This window comes from Puma concolor, unplaced genomic scaffold, assembly GCF_028749965.1.
Source record: "Puma concolor isolate L17-30 unplaced genomic scaffold, mPumCon1.1.hap2 unalloc_scaffold_40, whole genome shotgun sequence".
Taxonomy (NCBI): Eukaryota; Metazoa; Chordata; class Mammalia; order Carnivora; family Felidae; genus Puma; species Puma concolor.
The window spans coordinates 256,472-278,543 of record NW_028240248.1 but is presented as its reverse complement, the minus strand read 5'-3'; the positions used below and the strand labels follow the sequence as shown (position 1 = coordinate 278,543).

The following is a 22,072-nucleotide window of genomic DNA, read 5'->3' as shown; positions in this document are numbered from 1 at the left end:
GGAAGGACATGTCACAGGTGCAGACCCTCCACCAGGGAACTCAAAGCTGTGGTCCTTTCTCTCCTGTCCAGCCTTGCCCGGCTGGGTCCCAGGCCTGCCCACCCACTTCCTTGTACGAGAGCCCGGGGGAGGAAGTAAGAAAGGGCAAGTGGCACCACCTACATGCACTGGGCCACCAGTTCCCCCACATGGCCTTCCACTCTGGGGGCCAGCCCGGTGAGCACCCCCCAAACATCCCAATGCTCTGTCTACCCACACTGCAGCCTAGACAGCCTCATACTTGCCTTACCAAGGGGACCCCACCTCACCCTGGGATGGGTGTTACCTTGCAAGAGGGGGTCTTGGCAGTGGCCTGAGCCTGCACTTCTCCCGTCTCCCACCGGCTCTTGGTGCTCGCCACAGCCATGCTGGGCAGCTCAATGGAGGGCTGGCGGGTTAGCTTGGGGGTCCGGCCAGCAGTCTGCAGAGGAGGAAAAACCCAGGACCACTTTAGTGGACAGCCACATGGGACATGTCAGAGAAGCCAGGGTGAGGGTCTCCAATACATGACTTCTTCTACATCTTTGTATTTCCAGAGGAGTGCTTTCCCAGTAAGGGGCTAGGGCAGGGCACTCTGGAAAAAAAAAAAAATGCACGTGCCTCCATTGGGTGTACTTGTGAAACACCTTCTTGATCTGAGGAGCACAGGTGATATGGTGGGGTAAGAGACAGATGTGGCGCTATCATGCTGCTCAGAACATAGGGCTGGAGGAGCATGGATTGAATGGGGGGGGGTTGTTGGAGAGAGGGGCATTGGTAGGATAGAGAGGTGTAGGTCTGGACGAGTGGTGGTTGGATGGAGGGGTGTGGTTGGGATGAGACAATGGGTATGTGAATAGAGGAGGGACCCAGCAGGAGAAGGGAGGCCTAAGCATACCTCAATGGCCTGTGTGTACTGCTCCAGTCGCTCATCAATCTTGGAGATGGGCAAGGCTGGTTGGGACTTCTTCACACTGTTACTGGAGGATAGGAGAAGGGTCATGCCCCATGCTCCCTCACTGGGCTTCCACACCCACCCCGACCCCTACCAGAGCTCCCTCGGGGCTCTGCATCTCTAGCCCCCAGGCCCCTCTCTTCGACACCGTCTGGGGGAACCCCAAGTCCTAGTCTGGAAAGCAGCAGGTTCACCTCTTCCTGATGGAGCGGTTCAGGGACTCGGTTCTGTCGATGAGCTGCGGAAGGCAAGCAGAGATGTGAGTCTCCAGCCAGAGCCCCCCCATCCCCCCCGTTGCCCCAGTGGCTCCCGTCCACCAATCGAGCCATCCGCTGATTCATTTCTCAGGGATGTGCTGAGTGCCAGGCTGGGGGGATGGCAGAGAAAGAGCAGGGGGTACTCGTGTTCCTGGCACTGCCGTGTGGCTTCCTCTCTGGGGCTGTCGTGGGGTTGGTGCTGTGATTCTGGGAAAGAGGAAAAGGCAGCAGGCTCTGGGGCTCGACCTACTTTGGTGCTGGGGCTCAGGGGAGGTGAGCCCTGTTCGGTAGCACCCTCCAAGACCAGGGGGCTGGGCGTCCTGGGCTGCTGGTGTTTCTGGTGCTAGGAATAGAACATCAGAGTTTATACGATGAGCACCCCTTGCACCCCTCCTGCCCCATTCGGAACTTGTTGGAGCAAACATCTTCCCCTCCCTGGGCCTCAGGCCCTTTCCAGCCCTGACATGCTCTGTTTCTCGAATTCTCTGCAGTGGGGTCTGGTGAGTCCGGAGGAGAGTCGCTTGATCCCAGGGTCACGAAGACCCTCCTCCCTCTGGGAATGCGGGTGCCACAGAGTCTGGGGTGTGGGGGGGCGTCTCCCTCTAGGGCAGCCTGCTGAGCAGACGGTCAGCAGACACAGACCCAGCCCAAGGGGCAGGGTGCACCCGGACCCCAAAGGGAGCCACCATCACCTGCTCGTCTGCCTCTTCGGCTTCTGCCGGCCCCAGGCTGCCCTGGACGGTCCCCTCTGGGCTCTTGGGCTCTGTCTCCTCTGTTTCCGGCCCGTCCTGGAGCTCTGAGCTGGGGCTCAGATGCAACTCCTCCAGGCTGACTCTGGCTGGACTCTGCTCATCACCACCCTGGCTCCCGTAGGCATGCTGATGGGGCCTGGGGGGCAGGGGAGGGATGCAATCCCGGTGAAGGTCGTTCAGTTGCTGGGTTTGAGTCCCTCTGGGTTTCCAAACCTCAGCTTCTCCGTCCGAAAGGTGGGGGCAGTCTGACCAGTTGAGTGCCAAGGAATCTTGAGACCCCAGCCTCATCGGGGGAAGTGGGCCCAAGGACCTTGGAGGCAGCCCTCCAGCCCTGGGGCGCCTTTGTGGACAGGGCCCGCTGCCTCAGCCCCCTCTCGCCTCACACTCAGAGGCCGGACCTGGTCTCCAGACTCTCTGGATGGGCCCCAGCCCCCGGGCCATGCTCGTCTGTGTCCACCCTGCTGGCTTAGCGCCCCCCCCGCCGCAACCCCCCGCCTGCTCCTGCCCTGCTCCATGAAGGAGGCAGGTGGGCCTGAGGAAGAAGGGTTTCGCATAGGAGCGGGGCAGGATCTGTGGGTGGTTTGGGGGACGATCAGCTAAGGGACAAGGCAAAGGCCGAGGTCACAGCTAGGACTGCACCCTTGAGAAGAGGGGCTGCCTGCACTGGCCATGCCTTCCGGCAGCCAGCGGGGCTCTGCATTTGAGCAGGACTGAACCAGCAAGAAATTCTCGCATTTTCCATGATTTCACGCCCCTTGGTGTTGGTGCCAGCCCAGACCCAGGCCCACCGCCCAAGGTGGGTCAGTGCGAGCCGGCCGGGCACACAGAGGGCCCATTCAGCTCCAGCGGGTCCCGGGGCCAGGCAGGTGTGGGGTGGGGAGGAGGCTTGCTTGTGAGCAGAGCAGGAGGGTTCAACAGAAGAGCCAAAGTGCCCCCTGCTGTTGGGAACAGCTGTGGCCTGGGGCCGGCGGGAAAGAGGAGGCAGCCGGCAGGGCTGCGGCCACCGGACACGAGGGGACAGGCCATCCTTGCAGACCCCAGACCCACCTCGGAAGGTGCACTGAGTCTCAAAGGCAGATGGGGGAAAATGAGGCCTGCAGGGGCACCGGTGACCAGGGGGTGGCCAGGACCAGGGCCCCAGCCAGGCAGCTGGCTCCTGGGGTGCAGGAGCCTACTGGTAGGGTGGTTGGAAGACTGGAGACGGAGACGGTCCTAGCTAGAGATGGAGACCAGAGGGGCCTCAAAGGGCCGGGAGGTGGTGTCCCCCAAGCTCGAAGCTCCTGGGTAGAGCTTGGACCCTGCCCACGGTGGGGGGCCCTTGAGCACGCCTGCAGGGTGCCTCAGACCCCAGAACTGGGGTGGGGGTGAAGCTCCCGGAGCAGCCCCCCATCCCTGGGCCCCCACCCCCTCCTGCCCTGTTCAGCCCAGCAAACACGTCTGCACATCTGGAAAGCTTGTCCCTCCAGGCCAACTCACAGGCCCACACATCTGGAAATACCTGCTCCCCTCCGTGGGAATGGAGATCAGCCAGCCCCGAGGGAGGAAGGGGCGGGCGGGCGGCAGGGGCGCAGAGCCTCCATTACGTAAGTGGGCTGCAGATGTGTGCTGATGTGGCAACACCCTGGCCGGGCCGCAGCTGGTCTGGATGGGGCCCAGGGGCCCTGGGGAGCCCAGGAATGAGATTTCCTCCCCACCCCTCCCCGCAGCCCCTCGGCCCGCCGCCCCGCCGCCGTCTAGCTCTCTTCCTCCCTTCCCCCTGCTCCCAGCCCGGGGGGCATTTTGCGGGGCCGGTGGCCTTTGCTCAGGCACAGGCTGGGGGCTTGGAGAGCGCCCCGGCCTGGTAACCCTGCCTCCGGCCTCTGACCCCCACTTGCCTGTTCTCCTCCTGCTGCCCCTCCGGACTCTCGCTCCGAGGGGGCTCCCCGCTGTTGGAGGCCCCCCCGGCCTCCCAGGGCTGCCGCTGTGGCTCTGGCTTCTGGGACCAGTCGCTGAAACCCTCGTCCTCATCCAGTTCAGGGGCCTCCGAGGGCTTCAGGCTGAGGCTAAAAGAGCAGCGCCGGGTGCTCAGAGCTGGACGGGGCCATGAGGGGCAGGGGGCACGCTACACACACTGGCCACATCTCCTTCCTTCCTCAGACCCTGGGCTCCAGGGGTGGGAGACCCTGTCTGCCAGGGGCAGCACCCATGGCTGGGCCGAGCCTCCCCGCTGTTAGAGAATCCCTGAGGGCAGGACTGTGTCTCCTCGTAGTCTGGAGCTGCCTGAGGCCGAGCTTGTGTCTGACCCTATTAAGCTAGGGCTCCCCAAGAACAGGGCTATATCTCCCTCGTGAGACTAAGGTTCCCACAGAGCTAGGCTGTGCTTCTCCATCAGTGTAGGGCCTGCTAAGACCTGGGCTGTGCCTCCCCCATCAGTCTAGGGTCCCCTGAGAACTGGGCTGTGCCTCTCTCACTAGTCTAGGGCCTCCTGAGAGCCGAGCTACGCTTCCTCCATCAGTCTAGCCTCCCCTGAAAGCAGGGCGATGCCTTCCCCATCAGTCTAGGGTCCCTTGAGAGCTGGGTTGTGCCTCCCCCATCAGTCTAGGGTTCCCCAGGAGCTGGGCTATGCCTCCTTCATCAGTCTAGGGTCCCTTGAGAGCTGGGCTGTGCCTCCCCCATCAGTCTAGAGCCTCCTGATTTCTGGCTCTGGATGCCTCCTCCATCAGTCTAGGGCTCCTTAAGGGCTGGGCTGGGCCTCCCCATCAGTCTCAGACTCCCCAAGAGCTGGGCTATGCCTCCTTCATCAGTCTAGGGTCCCTTGAGAGCTGAGCTATGCTTCTTCCATCAGTCTAGGCTCCCCTGAAAGCAGGGCTATGCCTCCCCCATCAGTCTATCCCTTGAGAGCTGGGTTGTGCCTCCCCCATCAGTCTAGGGTCCCCTGAGAACTGGGCTGTGCCTCTCTCACTAGTCTAGGGCCTCCTGAGAGCCGAGCTACGCTTCCTCCATCAGTCTAGCCTCCCCTGAAAGCAGGGCGATGCCTTCCCCATCAGTCTAGGGTCCCTTGAGAGCTGGGTTGGGCCTCCCCCATCAGTCTAGGGTTCCCCAGGAGCTGGGCTGTGCCTTTTCCATCAGTCTTGGTATGCTGAGAGCTGGGCTATGCCTCCTTCATCAGTCTAGGGCTCTCTAAGAGCTGGGCTGTGCCTCCTCCATCACTCTAGGACCTCTTGAGATCTGGGCTATGTCTCCCTCATCAGTCTAGAGCCTCCTGAGAATTAAGCTCTGCCCCTCCCATTAGTCTAGAGTCCCCTGCGAGCTGGGCTATGCCTCCTTCATCAGTCTAGAGTCCCATAAGAGCTGGGCTGTGACTCCCCCGTCAGTCTAGGGCTTCCTGAGAGCTGGGCTATGCCTTCTTCATCAGTCTAGGGCTCTCTAAGAGCTGGGCTGTGCCTCCCCCATCACTCTAGGACCCCTTGAGATCTGGGCTATGCCTCTCCCATCAGTCTAGGGCCACCTGAGAGCTGGGCTATGCCTCCCCCATAAGTTGAGAGCTCCCTAAGAGCTGGGTTGTGCTTCCCCATCAGTCTAGGATATCTTGAGAGCTAGGTTAGGCCTCCCGTTATCAGTCTAGGGCCCCCTGAGAATTGGGCTATGCCTCCCCTATCAGTCTAGGGCCTCCTGAGAGCTGGGATGTGCTCCCCCATCAGTCTAGGGCCTCCTGAGAATTGGACTGTGCTTCCTCCCTTGGTCTAGAGTCCCCTGAGAGCTGGGCTATGCCTCCCCCATCAGTTCAGTGCTCCCAAAGAGTTGGGCTGTGCCCCCCCCCCATCCATCTAGGGCCTCTGAGAGCTGAATTATGCCTCCCTCCTCAGTCTAGGGCTCCTGAGAGCTGAACTATGCCTCCCTCCTCAGTCTAGGGCTCCTGAGAGCTGAACTATGCCTCCCTCATCAGTCCAAGGCTCCCCAAGAGCTGGGCTGTGTCTCCTCCACTCGTCTAGGGCCCCCTGACTGCTGGGCTGTGCCTCCGCTGTCACCCTGGGGTCCCCGTGTGTGGGTGACACGTCTCCCTCCAGGGCTCTGGTGACTGCTCCCTCCGCGGGCAGCAGGGTGAGCCCCTGTCCCCCGCCCCCCCCCCCGTCAGGGCAGGCCTGGGATCTGGTGCTGGTGGGCTCCCCATGTGCCCCCAGCCCCTGCTATCTAAACTGAGGACCTGGCCTGAGGGGCCGTGACCGCTGCAGCACCCCACCCCGCCCAGAGCTGCTGACTCGGAGAAAATGGAACAAAACAGGGGCGGGAGGAAGGGGGGCATTATTGTAAAAACAGCCCAGCCCGGCCGCGGAGGCCTCCTGGGCCCAGGGAGGAAACGAGCCGGCCTGCGGCCCGCCAAGTTGGACGTGGCCTCCATGAGTCACCGGCAGCAGGGAGCTTGGGCGGGGGGCTCCGGGGCCAGGGCCACGCAGCTGGGGTCAGTGTCGGTCCAAGCAGGGGCCAGGGCCGCGCAGGGCGGCCAGAGCCTGAGTCAGCGCTCTGGGAGGCTGGCTGGGAGGGGTGGCCGCACGTGAGTCCCTGCGGCCGGCCGGCGGGCTCCACTGGCGCCTCGGGCTTCAGGGACCCTCACCCTAAGCTGTCTCCGCACCCCCGCTGAGCCCCTCCTCACTCTCCTCCTCCGGGAGCCCTAGCCCAGGGCCCCACCACCAGCCTCCCCTCTGCCCTGGGGAGCGGGGCCAGGCGGACTGCTGGGGGGCGGCTTACAGGCTCTCCCGCTCCGGCGGCTCGGGGGACTGGCCGCCGTCCTCGTCCTGGGCCCGAAGCTCCCTGTCCCTCGCCCGGCGGCGACGCTCGCGGGCGGCCTCCTCCTCATCTTCCGCGCTCCGCTGAGTCGTGAGCCTGGGGGACACGGAGCGTCAGTCAGGCCTCAGCCTGCACCCCGCTGCTCCTGTCCTCCCGGTGGTGGAGGGGGCTCTGGTGTCCAGGCAGGACTGAGACCCTCTGTCCTCCGCCCCCCCCCCACCCCCCCAACCCCCCCACCCCCCGCCCAGCAGCCAGGCCTCCTGGACCTAATCAGAGCCGGGACACGGGCGGGCCTGGCTCTGTGGCCCCCGAGGCCCCGGGAAGCGGCTGCTGCAGGTACCAGACAGGTGCCACGTGTCCCCACTGGAATCGGTGGCAGCAGCCTCGCCGATCAGGCACTGTCAGGCCAGGGGCAGACCCAGCCGGGCAGCCACCTCCCTGCCCGGGTACCCCGGCTGGGGCACTCCCTCCTGCCCCCCCCAAGGGCCCCAAGAAGAGGCTGCCTGCACCCCGAACCTGACCTCTCTGGGCCCGTTCACAGAGGACGGACCCGAGGCCACCGCAGAGCCAGAGAGCTAGCTCCCTCGGTGCACGCTGACCCCGTGGCTTCTCGGGGTCCCTCACTAAGGGCGACACAAGGTCAGCCTGGGACGAGGGGTTCACAGCCTGGTCCCCCTGGCCCTGGCCTAGCAGATCTCACACTGTCGGCATCCGGGGGCACCCCGGGCCTGGGTCGCCGACACGGCCCTGCCTCCCCCACCACCCAGGCTCCACTGGACCCAGAAAGGGGAGTCCTGGTCTCTGCCTCTGCAGGTCTCACTGCCCTAGCCTGGGGTCTAGGTCCCTTCCCGCTGCTGCCCGCCGCCTGACCCCGCGGCCCGCTCCTTCTGGGACTCCGTCCCTTGGCCGGGACGGCCGGCTCCATGGTCTCAGCAGCCCTGCCAGCCATGATCTAATCTGTCCCAGGTCTTCCCAGAGCCTCCCAGACAAAAGCCAGGCCCTCCTCAGCCCTGGGCTCCAGGCCCGCTCCCCCCCCCCACCGCCCCCCGCCATGGCCACCTGGGACTCCAGACCTGCTCAGCCCGCAGCACCCCTGGTCTCCCACCCTTGATGCTCAGAAGTGCCTTCGGCTCCCACGCCCGGGGGCCTAGGGAGCCCTTCCTTCCCCACGCCTGCTCCCATCCTGCCCTGGGCCCTCGGCTCGGAGGCTGCAGGGCCACGTTATCTGGGCAAGTGTTGCCCCGGGGCCCAGGGTCGTGCTTCCCGCTCCCCAGACCCTTGCCCCGAGATCTGAGTGCAGAGCCCGCAAGTTGCCTGTCACCCCACACACAGACATGAGCAGATCCTCTGGGGTCCACCTGTCGGGCGGTACGTCCAGGCCACAAGAGCCCCACGCGGGCCCGGCCCCCCTTGCACGCCCAGGTGCACACGAGGCAATAATGTGCGTGCACACACACACGTCCTCCGTGAGCCCGACACCCAGGCCAGCGTGGCACGCGCACCCACCCTCCACCCACGGTTCCAAACACCCCACAGCACGCACACGGATTCACGAGCGGGAACAAGGCGGGGCCAAAATGGCAGGTCCGGGGTCCCCGCTCCAGACCCCGTTTTCTGCTGTCCTTGCCATCGCCCCGACAGCGGCCCTGTGAGCCGGCCCCTCCGAGGGCCACCCTCGGCGACCCGCCATCTGCACGTGGCCCCGGGAGCCCTGACAGGCAGGGGCCGGGGGGGGGCGGGGGCGGGGGGGCAGGCAGACAAGGGATACAGGGTAGGGGTCTCCTGGTGTCTCCCCAAAGCCCTGGGCCGGGAGCCCCAGCGGCCCAAGGACAAGGGGCCCTCCCCCTCGCCTCCCCCCTCCCACCAGCCCCAGGATGTGAGTAATGCGGCCCCTCTGGCCCCTCCCGTGACCTCACCCCTCACTGTTCCACAGCTGGGCTCCGTTCTGGGAACTGAGAGGGGGCGGCTCTCCTGGGGTGGGGTGGGGGCCTCTGGCCTGGGAAAGGCGCCCCCCTTCCCCGGCCAGCAGCCCAGACCCCTTGGCAGGCTCCGCGGAGCTGTCAGGACACCGGCGATGGCCGCCCCACCCGTGGCCCCTGGCTCAGCCCGCGTGCAGCTGTAAGGGATTTGGTGTTCCTTAGCGAACGCAATTAGGCTATTTCCTGTGTCTGCTCTGGCTCTTTGCAGCCGGGGTTCGGCCCCGGGGGCTGCCGAGTGGGGCTCTGCTCCCCCAGCATCGGGCTCCGCCGCGGGGCCTCGCCCCCCACCCAGGTGCACCGGGGCGCGCACAGCCCAGGGGGCCCCGGGCCGCCTCCCAGCTCCCCGTTCTGAGTGGGGGTCCCCACGTTCGGGGGCTGCCCCGTCTGCCACGTCCACCGCCTACCGGCCCCGACTCGGGGCGCCGGCCCCCCACTCCTCCGTCTGCGGCCCCCCGGTCCCCCCACCAGGGTCCCGTGATAGGCTCCTGAGCCGGCCCTGGCCCTCGCAGCTGCCCCCACCTCCTTCCTCTCCTCTCTGCCTGCGAGGGTTTGGTCCCAGCTTGACTCTGCCCCCTGCAGGCCGCTTGTCCGGTGCCTAAAGGCCTAAAGGCCACCCGTCTCTGGTGCCTAAAGGTTCGAGGGGAGAGCTCGGGCACCGGGCTTGGGGGTGGGGGCCCAAAGGGAGGACAGCCAGGCAGGGCCAGTCCTGTCGTCGGAGAACTCTTTCTTCAGGTCTGCGGGGGACCCTCTGGGCCACAGGTGTCCCGGACACGGCCAGAGGAAGCTGCCAGAGAGGCCGGGGGAGCAGCCCTGGTCAGCCCCACCGCGGACCGACCACCCCCGGGGTCTCTGGTCCCCTCCGCGCCCCGCCTCCCCAGGGGGTTGTACGCCGTCGACCGGGGTGGACACTTGCAGAGCCACTGGTCCCTCCGGCGGCCGTAGAGCCCGTGAGTGAAGTGGCAGTGGGGGGGAGCCAGCCCGGGGAGAGGCCTCCTCCTCCTCCTCCGCCTTGGCTTCCGGGGACAGCAGGACGGCAAGCGTCCCCGACTCCCAGAGAGCGGGCCCCCAAGGGCAGAGGTCGGGGGCCCCGTCAGGGAGCTCAGGGGAGGGCAGCCCCACGCCCCACAACTCCGAGGGTGCCCCTCACTGGTTATGCGAGGCGGGCGGGGGGCCGGGGAGGGGTCTGTGGGCACGGCACTGGGTGTGGCACCACCAGGGCCCCGGAGGTCACTCGTCTTTGCAGAGAGGCGGCAGCGGGGGTGAGCGGGGAGCTCGAAGGCGGCCCCAAATGAGCAGGTGGGGGGGGTGGGGCGGCGGGAGGGGCACGCTGCTGCCCGGGGCCAGGGGTGGGCGCACGGAGCTGCGGCTGGGGGGACCCGGCTCCCCCCCACACCCCACCCGAGGGCCCTTGGCACGGGTCCAGACCGCCCTCCCAGCCGTGCCCCCTCCGGCAGCACGTCTCCGGGCGCGTCTCCGGGCTTCCTCAAAGTCACTGCCCCAGGTAGACAACCCCCACCCCCACCCCCCCAACAACGAGCCCAGTCCCGCTGCCCAGGGGAGCCCAGGAGGCGACCTTGAACTTGGGTCCGAAAGATGAACCGGAGTGTGTAGGCCAGGGAGAGGGTACAAGAGCCAAGCCAAGGCCAGCGGCCAGAGCGCTCAGGTGGCCCCGGAGGGGTGGCTGCGGGGAGGCGGACGGGAGAGTCTCTGAGCCCCCCGTGAGGCGGCCCCGGGAAGCCCTGTGCCAGCCTTCAGGTCCTTTCTGGAAGGAGGCCCAGTGGGCGTGGAGGAGGGGAGATGCAGTCAGACTGGCAGGGAGGGCTCCCGGCCGGGAGGGGACAGGAGCCTCCAGATCTCCAGAGTCCCTGGGGAGACAGAGGGACTACGGGTGAGGCGAGACCCCGCTGACCTAGGGAGAGTAACCAGGCTAACTGGGGACGCGGTGGCTCAGGCAGCCCAGGACAGCAGTGGGGTAGCAGGGTCTCACGTGACCAGGGATCGGAGGCCTGGGGCACAGGGAGAGGCCTGGAGCACCGAGGCCTTAGGCCTCCTTCCTGCCCGCCTCCCTTCTCCTCCTCCTCTTCCTCCCTACCTCCCCTCCTCCCCTCCTCCTCCCTTCCTCCCTCCCTCCCCTCCCTCCCTCCTCCTCCCCTCCCTCCCTCCTCCTCCCCTCCTCCCTACTTCTCCTCTCCACCCCTCCTCCTCCTCCTCCTCCCCCTCCCTCCCCCCTCCTCCCCCTCCCCCTCCCTCCCCCCTCCTCCCCCTCCCCCTCCCTCCCCCCTCCTCCCCCTCCGCCTCCCTCCCCCCTCCTCCCCCTCCGCCTCCCTCCCCCCTCCTCCTCCTCCCCTCCTCCCTACTTCTCCTCCTCTCCTCCTCTCCACCCCTCCTCCTCCTCCTCCTCCCCCTCCCTCCCCCCTCCTCTCCCTCCCCCCTCCTCCCCTCCCCCTCCCTCCCCCCTCCTCACCTCCCCTCCTCCTCCTCTCCTCCCTCCTCCTCCCCTCCTCCCTACTTCTCCTCCTCTCCTTCTCCTCTCCACCCCTCCTCCTCCCCTCCTCCCTACTTCTCCTCCTCTCCTTCTCCTCTCCACCCCTCCTCCTCCTCCTCCTCCTCCCCCTCCCTCCCCCCTCCTCCCCCTCCGCCTCCCTCCCCCCTCCTCCCCCTCCGCCTCCCTCCCCCCTCCTCCCCCTCCCCTCCTCCTTTCCTCCTCCTCTTCCCCCCTGCCTCCCCTCCTCCCCTCCCCTCCTCACCTCCCCTCCTCCTCTCCTCCCCTCCCTCCTCCTCCTCTCCTCTCCTCCCCCTCCCTCCCGCCTCCTCCTGTCCTCCCGTTTTCTGCTCCTCTTCTCTCCTCTTCCTCTCCTCCTCCCCTCCTCCCTACTTCTCTTCTCCTCCTCCTCTCCTCCCCTCCTCCTCCTCCCCCTCCCTCACTCCTCCTCCCCCCTCCCCTCCTCCTCCTCTTCTCTCCTCCTCCTCCCCTCCTCCTCCTCCTCCCCCTCCCCTCCTTCTCCTCTCCTCCCCTCCCCTCTTCCTCCTCCCCCTCCCTCCCTCCTTCTCCTCTCCTCCTCTCCCCTCCCCTCCTCCTCCTCCCTCTCCCTTCCTCCTCCTCCTCCCCTCCTCCCCTCCTCCTCCTCCCCTCCTCCCCCCTCCTCCCCTCCCCCTCCTCCCCTCCTCCTCCTCCTCCTCCTCTTCTCTCCTCCTCCTCTCCTCCTCCTCTTCCTCCCTGCCTCCCCTCCTCCCCCCTTCCTCCTCCTCCCCTCCCTCCCTACTCCTCCTCTCCTCCCCTCCTCCTCCTCTTCCCCCTCCCCCTCCCCTCCTCCTCCCTCTCCCTTCCTCCTCTCCTCCTTTTCTCTCCTTCTCTCCTCCTCTTCCTCCCTACCTCCTCTCCCCTCCCCTCCTCCTCCTCCCCCTCCCTCCCTCCTTCTCCTCTCCTCCTCTCCCCTCCCCTCCTCCTCCTCACCTCCCCCCCTCCTCTTTCCCCCTTCTCCCCCCCTCCTCCTCCCCTCCTCCCCTCCTCCCCTCCTCCTCTTCCTCTCCTCCTCCTCCCCCGTTTTCCCCCTCACAGGCTGGCACCTCAAGCAGCTCCGCCCAGCTGTGCAGGAGTTCAATCCTTCTTGCCCCTCCCCTTTGTGGTTGCTCCCAGAGGGGGCAGCATTAACAAGGCAGGGCCCAGGGGCCTGAGGGTCCTGTTAGGTCTCTGGAAGACCCAAGGCAGAGCAGCTAGGGACTCTGGGGGTCCCAGGAGGTTCTGAGCAGGGAGGAGCTCAGTGGAAGGCAGCTGCAGGGGACACAGGTGGGGGGGGAGGCTGTTGACTTCCCTGGGGTGATGGGGTGAAGGCTGAAGGGGTGAAGGGGGGGATGGGCTGAAGGCCAAAGGGAAGCAACCACACAGCCCGCCAGCCCAGGTGGAGGGGCTGGGACCAGGGCAGGGCTGTGGCTTTGGTCTCTCTGACCCCCCCCCCCCCCCGCCCAGGGTGAGACCCCAGGCCCAGCCTCAGCTCTCCGGCTGTAAAAAGGGGTGCGGCACCGTGTGACCCAAGACCGCTTCCCAGGCCACCCCAACTCCCGCTTCCGCTTGGATGGCACCGTCGGCCGACCCGGCCTGCCCCCGCACCACCTCCCTCTTGGTCCTGGTGGGCAGGTCCCATCTAAGAAGTCTCCCCAGAGGAGGGGACACCAACCTGCTCACAGAGAGAAAGGCACAGGCTGGGGGCACAGGCCGCCCTGGCGAGCGGGGAGGGACAGAGGCCCCCCGGGCTGGGGCCTCCTCCAGGACACCGGCCTAGTGCTGGGGGATGCGGGGCACAGCCGCGGCCTCTGGGGGCCCTGCTCCACCTGCCCCGGGGCCTAGGCCAGGGCTGAGAGGAGGGACCTTCGCTCCTTCCCAGCCACCCGCCAGCCCGGCGGGGGGGCTCTGGGCCTTCGGAGCCCTGCCCAGGGCGGGCGGGGAGGGGAGGGAGGCCAGAGCGGCTCCTCCACCAGGATCCTTTACACCCTCATCAGCCCCGAGCCCCCAGCCGAGCCCACCTTCTGCCTGGGCATCCCCTTCTCGCCGTCGAGGCCAGCACCCCCTCAACCACCGTGTCACCTCCGCGGGGCCCTCACTGGGCCTCCTTGCCCAACAGCCCTCATCTTCCCCCAGTGGGGTGGCACTTGGGGGGGGGCTCTTGTTTGGGGAAACCCCCTAGCTGCCCCACAGAGCCCCCAAAGCCAAGGAATCCCCTTTCTGCCCATCTTTCTCTGCCAGCCCCGGGGGCAGATCAGGGAGGGCCGCCTCTGCCCTGGCCCTCAGGTCACCGGGGTCCCCCGAGGAGCACCAGCTCCAGACCCTACCTGGCCCGGGATGCCCCCCCACCTCGGGCCTCAAGATGCCACCCGGTTCTCACCCCACTTAGGGGGCACGGCCACCCCAGTTCACAGCCGAAGAGGGGAGCTGAGAGGTCTCCTCCTGGGAAAAGGAGGCAAGAGACCTCAGCCACTGCCACCGCTGTCCCCACCCCCCTCCCCTGCTCGTGGGCCTGGAGTGGCCTGTCCCCTGTTTGTCCCCACCCGCCTCTTCAAACAGCTCTCTATCCCGTCAGGTGACAGGGCCCACAGTGAGGTCCCTGCACCTGTGGACCTTAGAGCTTCCAAGAAAGCCAGCGCTGCGCCCAAGGTGTGGCTCAGGGACCACAGGCGAGGGCCCCTATTCCAAGCCATTGGGGACTGGCCGGCAGGAAGTCCTCTCGGGACAGGGTCCCTGGTGCCCATGCCCGGTGGTGGTCGACATGGCGGGCAGAGGCCCGTCGGAGAGGAAGGGGCAGCAAAGCAGCGTGCGGGCCAGCCCTCCTTTCTGCTCCCATCCCCCCCGGTCCAGATGGAGAGCCACGCCCCTCCTGGGTGACCCCCAGTCCCAGCACATCCCGCTCAGGCGCCCCTCCGGGAGAAAGCGGTGTGGGGAGAGCACCCGTTCCTTGGGGTTCCCTTCCTCCCTCCCTGCTCACACGCCCCCCCCACTAAGCTGCTCTCCTGGTCCCTGCCTTGCCCACTGCCGCCCTCCAGCATGTGAGCCACCCAGGCTCCCTGGGGCGGACGGGCCTCTCCCCCGACACCCCGTGCAGGGCCCGGCTTCGCCCCAGACCCTCAATGCCAGTCAGGGCGACCCAGCCCAGGGCAGGGCAGTCCCACCAGCGGTCCCCAGGGCATCCGGGCCAGCTGGGTGGACCCTCATCATGTGCCCAAATGGCCCGACCGGAAGGCGGCTGTGCCGGGGAGTCTCTGTCGCCCAGGTGCCTGCTCGCTGGCAGAGGGTTCCGGCTCGAGGGAGACAGAGTCTGTGTCCCGGAAACCTTCCTTGTGGGGGCTTTGCCTCCAAGTCCTTCTATCCCAGGTTTCCCTTGGTTCCCAGAGTCTGGATCGGGGACTGTCCCCTTCTGCCCCACAGTGAGGTCCAGAACCAAGCTTGATGTCCCTCTGGCTGGCCGTCACCTCCCTCTTGCTGGGTACCCTACCTCCTGTGATGTGCTCCGCCGTCAGCCTCCTTGCCCCGGCACCGCGGCTCTTCCACATCTCTGCCCCCGTCTGCTCTGGCTGGCCTGCCCCTCCGGGCCTGGGGTCAGAGAGCGAGGCCGCCCCCTCCCCCCGGCTCGCCCTGCCTGTGGGATGCTGGCGTGGCAGAGACGGGCACTGGCCCCGGGCTCACCGTCCCTCCCTCTGCCCAGCACACTGCACTTGCTGTGACTCTTCTCCGAGTCACTGACCACAGTGCTGCCGGGTCCGGGCCAAGTGTCCTGGAGACACCCAGGCACCCCCGCTCCCGCCCTCCGCATCCTTTGCGTCAGCGAGTTGCCCCTGCCCACGCCTCCGGGCCGTGTGTGGGACCGACCCCACGGTCCCCACACCCCCCCCCCACGGCTGCCTGGTGGCCCCGGCCTCACCTCCAGTCCCGGCCCCCCGGCTCCTCCTGGCGCTGGACGGCCCTCCAGGGAAGCCAGGCGCTCCCGAGCCGGGCTGGGACCGCCTGGCACAGGGCTCGGAGCACTCACGAGGCTGGGCTTTGGCACGTTCCATGACACGCGACTGGTGGCTGGCACCGGCAGGGGCCTCTGCCGCCCTGTCCCCATCCCCCTGCCGGGTCGTACCCTGGTCTTCCGCGCACCCCGAGGGCCCCGCGCCCGGCTCTGCCCAGTCAGTGCCCAAATGGCTGTCATCCCGGGTCTCAAAGCCCGGCTGCCCGCCCCCGTCCCCGGATGCAGCCTGGCTCAGCCGCCTGCCATTGGCTCCCGGCCCTGCCTCCCCGGAGAGCCCCCAAGTGCACGGAGCGGCCTGACCTGTGCTGGACACTGCCAGGGCCATTTCTGCCACCTGCCCCCGCCCCCAGCCCCTCCTCTGAGGTGCTCCAGCCCCTGGGACTGAGTATCCTGGGGGCCCAGGGGGGGCATGGCAGAACAGGAGCCGGGGCTGTGCCCCTGGACTGGCCCCCATTCGGTCCTGCCGTGACAGCTCCTGGCCGTGTGCCCCTTAATCCTGCAGACCCTCGCTGCCCCGCCACCGGGCCTCGAACCCTCCCTGAGCCTCAGCTTCCTTATCCACACGGAGGGGCACGCGGGGCCGGGCTTGGGGCGGCCCGCTGGCTGAGTCGGGCGAGACCTGTCCCGGTGTCTGTCCCTGAGGACAACGGGCGGGATCTGGGGCTGTTGCAGGAGGGAGAACTGAGGCTGATCAGTGTGGCGTCTGACCTGGGGCTCCAAGCGCACAGGTGCTGCCGGCTGGTGCAGGGCACCCGGAGGGTCGAGAGGGAGTCTGCCCCGCTCAGGGGAGACGCAGCCCCGCCCGCAGCCCCTCTCCTCTCCTGTCCCCCTTCTTTTGGCCTCACTGGCCTTCCCTCCTTCCTTCCTGCCCGTTCCGGCCCCTCCCATCTCCCCGGTGAACAGCCGCAGGTGCTAGACTGGCCGCCCCAGACCTCCTCCCAGACCTTCTGGCCCTTGGGGCCTCCTGCCCTCTGCCGCTTCACGAGGACGGCGTGGGAGGGGATGGCATGGGAGAGACAATGTGAGAGGGGACAGTGTGGGAGGGGACAGCGTGGGAGGGGACAGCGTGGGGAGAGCAGTGTGGGGCAGACAGTGGGGGTGGACAGCATGGGACAGACAGCATGGGAGGGGACAGTATGAGAGAGACAATGTGAGAGAGGACAGTGTGGAGGGGACAGCATGGGGCAGACAGCATGGAAAGGGACAATAGAGGAGAGACAGTGTGGGAGGAGACAGGGTGGGACAGTGTGGGTGGATAGTGTTGGAGGGGACAGTGTGGAGAGTGTGGAACAGACAGCATGGGCCAATGTGGGGCAGATGGGGGGGTGCACAGCATGGGAGGGGACACATGGGAGGGGCAGCGCAGGAGGGGACACGTGGGAAGGGACACGTAGGAGAGACAATGTGGAGGAGACACTTGGGAGGGGACACGTGGGAGGGGCTGATGAGCCTCCACGACGCCTTCACCCCGTCCCCTGCCTCGTTCATCCTTTCCCTCTTTTTTGCTTTCATTCGACCTCTCCCTCCTCTTGCCCACCATCCTGTCCCCATCCCGTCCCACTGTCCCATCCTGTCCTGTCCTTACTCTGTCCTGTCTCTGTCCTCTCTTGTCTTCTCCCCCTCTATCCCTCTCCTATGCCTGTCCTGTCCCATCCTGTCCCTGTCCTCTTTGCTTCCCTATCCTGTCCCCTCCTGTCCCCATCCTGTCCCCGTCCCCATCACGTCTCCATCCCTGCACGCCCTCTTTATGCCTTCGTGGAGACCTCCTGCCCTCGCCCCCTCCTCCCTATCCCCTTCCCTGTCTCTCACCTCCTTTCTCTTTCCATGGCCTTGTCCCCACGCCTGCAGGACACTCTCTAGAAGAGCCTCACAGACCACGGGCACACGACGCCCCGGCCCCAGCCTCGTGTCAAACCCGCGTCCGGACCTCTCCTTCCTGGGTGGGCAATGCCCCTCACAGCCACGCTCTCACCTTCCAGGGTGGGCCACCGCCAGATCCCGCATTCTCCCTGCCCCCGGGGGCCGCCCAGGGCTACCCCCCCACCAGCTCCCACTTGCCCTGGACACCTGTGTGGGTCGGCCCCCGGCCACCAACCTGTGCAGAGCCAGTCCGAGCTAGACGAGGCGCTCCTGGGAGCCGTGGCCTCTCCAGCCACCCCTCGGGGCCCATGAGCCCACGGGTGCCCTCTCGATGCTGCAGCAGGGGCGTGGGGGGGTGGCGAGCCCACAGGTGCCCGAGCGCCCAGGCTGCTGCTTGCTCGCCGCCCTGTCCCGCTCTGGTTCGAGGGACGGGACTGGAGCCTGGCCCGAACCTCAGTGCTCTGGGTTCTGGCCCTGACGTCCTGCCCAGGGGGCTGGGCCGCTCAGTCCCCACACCCCCGCGATGCCAGCTCGCTGGGGTTCCTGGGGCGGCTCTGGCCGACAGACTGCTTGGTCCCAGGGCAGCACCACCCACCAGACACCGGGGCTCTGCCAGGGGCAAGGGCAGCCCCCTCCCATCTGGGGCCCTGGGTGGGCCTGAGGGAGCCACGCCTCTTTGGAACCTGGTTTGGAGGCCTGGCCTCCCCCACCCATCGCCTCCTTGGGCCAGCCCCATCCCTTGCCCTGCTGGCCACACAGGGGTCCCCAGAGGCCTCCCGGGCCTGGCGTCCCCCGGGGCGGGGGCAGGCCTGAAGGCTGTCGGGGGTGGGGGGCAGGCGTGGGCACAGGGACTTGTGCCAGGCTCCTCCAGCCCGGAGAGCCTCCCTGGGAGACTGGGAGCCCAAACGCCGATAAGGACGCCAGCAGGGTGACCCAGCCAGCCCCGTTGGGCTGTGCCAGCCAGGCCGCCGCCTCAGAAAGCCAGGCTCCCAAAGACTGTTAACCCGGGGAAGGCAGCCCAGAATTTAGGCGGCCTGTGGAAGTGAGGGCGCCCAGGGTCCCCTTGCTGCCCCCCGGTCATCGCTAATGCGGGCCTGGCCCAAGGTGGGCCCGGGCAGAGCTTTAGATCCCCCGTCACCCCGGGGGCAACAGGAGGGAGCCACCTGTAAGGGGGGTAGAGCTGGGCTGGGGGCTGCAGGAGGAGGGAGTGGTCCCCAGCTGGCCCTGCCCCCCTGAAGCTTGGACAGCTGAGGAGGACCCCCACGTGCCGCAAGGACTGTGCCAAGCCGTGCCAAGGGTACGGGGAGGGGCACGGGGACGAGGCCCCCTGCCCGGGCCCGTTTTTAGCCTGCTTAAACTGATTCAATTTACACCCACCCCAGCCGGCTCCACGCACGTGCCTCTGGAGCTTGTCACCGCGAGGGGCACCGCCTCCAACGCCCCCCTTCCCACCCCGCACCCAGGAGGTCCATGGCGAAGGATTTCGGTGAAGCACGGGGCCCGGGGGGGGGGTGCAGGGTCCCCCACGCCCGGGGTGGCCTGGGGGGAGTCACTAGCCTCTCTGCGCCTGGTTTTCTGTCGGTCAAACGAGGACAAGGTCGTCTGCCCAGCTTCAGGGAGTCACGGCCAAGACGCGGGAGACACTAATCTCAGTGAGGGCAGCGGGGATGCCACCGGCCGCCCGGCCTCTCGGTCCACGGCGTGGGGGTGTAAGCCGGCCGTGGCTGGGCCTGGAAGCCGTGCGGGTCCGTGTGCCTCCGTGAACGTCCCCGTGTGCGGTGTGCGACTGGCTCGCCGGGGTGCGACAGACGCCCCCACGTTATTCTTTGGGAGACGCTCTCGCCTGCCCTCCACCCCGCCCCCCACGCCCCCCACGAGGGGGCCCAAAGGGCCGCTTCCTTCTGTCTCTGCCCCACTGGCCTCTGCAGGCCCACCTTCCCCGGTCCAGGTCCTCTGGGGGCTCCAGGCCCGCGCACCGGCCCGGCCCCCACTCTCGGCTGAGCTGGTGCCACACTTGCCGTGCCCCATCGGTGCCTCCAGGGGTGTCCCCTGCTCACCCAGGACAGCAGCTTGACGCTGGGTTTCGGAACGGAGCCACGGTTACCACCGGACAGGTGTTTGTGGCCCACACCCTCCCTGCGACGAAGGACGTGGGCCCAGCCCGCGTCGCGGCTCCTTCTGTCATCCCCGATGTACGGTACAACTGCCCTCTTGGGCCTCAGTTTCCCCACTTGTTAAGCAGCGCGGTGAGCCCCGGGCTTGAACCCCCGGTGCCCCTTGGTCCTCTGGCCACAGAAGTTTCTGGATGGGGACAGCAGCAGCGACCCCTGGGTGGCCACATCCCAGCTGGGCAGGGAGGAGGAGGCCCACCTGAGACGCATGGTCCGGCACGAGGGTCCCCTGGTCAGCCGCTCAGGGGCGGGCCTGGCAGAGCCAGAAAAGAACACACGTGAAGCCCGGCAGCTGACTCGTGGGGGTCCACCTAACGAGTGGGGGGGGTGGGGGGCGGGTGGCTGCAAGGGAGCGTGTCCTGACCCTGGAGCAGGGGGCCCCGGAGCCATGCCTGCGTGGGGCCGGGAGAGAGCCATCACTCAGGGTCTGAGGGACCCGACTGTCCCGAGCTGGAGGGGTCCCGGCTGCTCTCAGCCGACCCGCACACCTTGTCCCTCCTCCTTCCCGGAGTCAGGGCTTGGGTGGAGCTGGGAGCGCTGAGATGCCTGTCTCTCCCTCCAGGAGCTTGCAGTCTGCCCAGCACGCTCCATGCCGTCAAAGGAGAAGCCAAGGCAGGCTGCATGGAGGAGGCAGCATTTCAGCTAGGCCTTAGACGCCCGGAAGGGTAGAGGAGGAGGAAGGACATTGCAGGTGGCTCAGAGTGAGGCCACGAGAGGCCCGTGGCATGGAGCCGGGGCTCTGAGCCCACCTCTGGCCCTTTGCCTCTGCTCTCTCTCTCGTCCTCTTCGGGGTAGGTACCAGCAGACCACTACTTTACAAAGGGGGAAACTGAGGTCCAGGGAGGACAGGGTCCCGGACCAAAGCCCTACGATGCAGGAGGCAGGGTTTCAGCTGGGGAAAATCTGCCTCTGAGGCCCAAGCGCTCACACACGGCCCTGTGGCACCTCCCACGCAGGGCTGGTGCGCTACGGGGGGTGGTGTCGAGTGTTGGCCGCAGAGTCCGGCTCCCTCGTCTGTAAGCAAGGGTCACAGGTGGTCCCCAGGGGCCGGCGGGAGCACATCAAGGCCTCGGAAGCGGTGCTGGAGGCCCACTTCTTGCCCTGGGAGCGGCGGGCCGGGGCGGAGGCCCCAGGGCCAGGAGAAGGTCTCCGGGGAGACCGCGGCCCGGCCGAGGCCAGGCGGGTGTGCAGGTGGGAGAGAAGGAGGGCGCGCGGCCGGCGGGAGCCGAACTAACAGCGGCCGGCGCACGTGCGCACGGCCCACACCCTGCCCACGGCGCCCCGGTCCTGCCCGCCCTGCCCCAGCCCGGGCCGGGGGGCACCTACCTCACGAGGTTCTCCAGGCCCCGTTTGCTGGAACTTCTCCTCAGGAGGCAGAGCCACTCATGCCGCCGGCCCGGCGACTCTGGCCTGACCCCAGCCCCGGGGGACGCGGCTGCTCCTTCTTCAAAGGCTGCCGGCCTCTGTCTGCTGCCCTCCCCCCTGCTCCTCCTCCTCCACTGGGACCCCTTCCCCCCTTCCTCTCTTCTTTCTCTCTCCCGTCCCCTCCTTTGCTCCCTCGTCCCCTGTCCCTGTCCCTGGATCCGAGCTGTCGCTCCCTCTGTCTGGCTGTCTGGTCTCTCTGCCTCTGACGCCCCTCCCACGTCTGCTCTCCCCCTCTGCCTGTCTGTGACCTGTGTCTCTCCACCGGGGGGGGGGGGTGTCTCCGGGGCTGGCTCCCTGCTGGCTGCCCCCGGGGAGCCGGGTGCCCCTGTCCCCCCCCCCGCCCCCCCCCCCCCCGTCTGTGCGGCCTCACGCGCTCTGTGGGTCTCCCCTTCAGGACGCCTAGCAGCCGTTTCCCTTTTGTTCCCCCCAGCCCCCTTCTCCCCCCTCGGCCTCCTCCCCCTCCCCCTCCCCCTCCTTCCGAGACTAGTAAAAATGTCAGAGAGAAAACCCTCCAGCCCAGCAGCTCTGGGGCTTAGCGGGACCTCAGCGGCCTGTGATGGGCATCCTGTCCCCTCAGTCACCTGGCGGCCGCTGGCCTCACTCACTCTCCAGCCCCCTGCAGCTCATCCCTGCTACTTGCAGGGTATCTCCCACCCTCCTCCTCCTCCCCCTCCCCCACATCTGCCTCTCCATCCCTCCCTGCCTCTCTCCTCGTCCTGGGCCTGGCCTGGCCAGCCCACTGGTCCTCTCCTTATGGACGTCTTGGATCAAGCCCCCCTGCCCTGCCCCAGCTGGCCTGGGCTCTCGGCTCCTTCCTCGCCAGCCGCCCCCCCCCCATCCCTCCCTGCTCCCACACTCAGCCCCTGCTCCTCTCCTCTCCCTCTGTGGCTCTCTCTGCCCCTATCTCTGTTTCCCTTCCCTCCCCCTCCCTCCCTCCCCTCCCTTCCTCTCCCCTCCCTTCCTCTTCTCCCTCTCTCCCCTCCCTCCCTCCCCCTCCCTCCCTCCCCTCCCTCCTGGTTCTCCAGTTTTCCCTTGTTTATGCCCAGCTCTCTGCTCCACTGATCACCTCGAGGGGGAATCCTCTCAGCTCCCCAAATGGGGAGCCCCTGCCCGCCCCGGCCCCTGCCCGGACTACCCCGGGAGCTCAGAGCAGGGAGACCCCAGAGGCAGAGACAAACACGGCCAGCCCCCGGTGCGGGTACCAGAGAGCACGCTCCCAGGGTGGCCGGTGGGCACAAGGTCAGTGCGGTGCCCTGGCCAGTGGGCCCCCTGCCCCCATGCGCTGGCCAAGGCCCGGGAGGTGCAGCCCAGCCCACTGTTCCTCTGGTTGGGCTTAGTCGCCGTGACTCACTAGAGAATGCTCGCGGGCGAGTGACCGGACAAGGCGG

General features: G+C 67.4%; 1 protein-coding gene across 1 annotated transcript in view; it reads right to left on the bottom strand.

Annotated features, from left to right (window-relative positions):
- LSP1 (lymphocyte specific protein 1) overlaps window positions 1-22,072 on the bottom strand; it is a 36,997-nt gene that overhangs the window by 4,471 nt on the left and 10,454 nt on the right. Inside the window, exons 2-8 of the mRNA XM_086696527.1 lie at window positions 6,708-6,842; window positions 3,857-4,024; window positions 1,923-2,118; window positions 1,481-1,573; window positions 1,168-1,211; window positions 917-998; window positions 326-460 (exon numbers count right to left, since the gene is read on the bottom strand). Of these exons, the coding sequence (XP_086552653.1) occupies window positions 326-460; window positions 917-998; window positions 1,168-1,211; window positions 1,481-1,573; window positions 1,923-2,118; window positions 3,857-4,024; window positions 6,708-6,842 (853 nt within the window). The remainder of the gene's footprint in view (window positions 1-325; window positions 461-916; window positions 999-1,167; window positions 1,212-1,480; window positions 1,574-1,922; window positions 2,119-3,856; window positions 4,025-6,707; window positions 6,843-22,072) is intronic.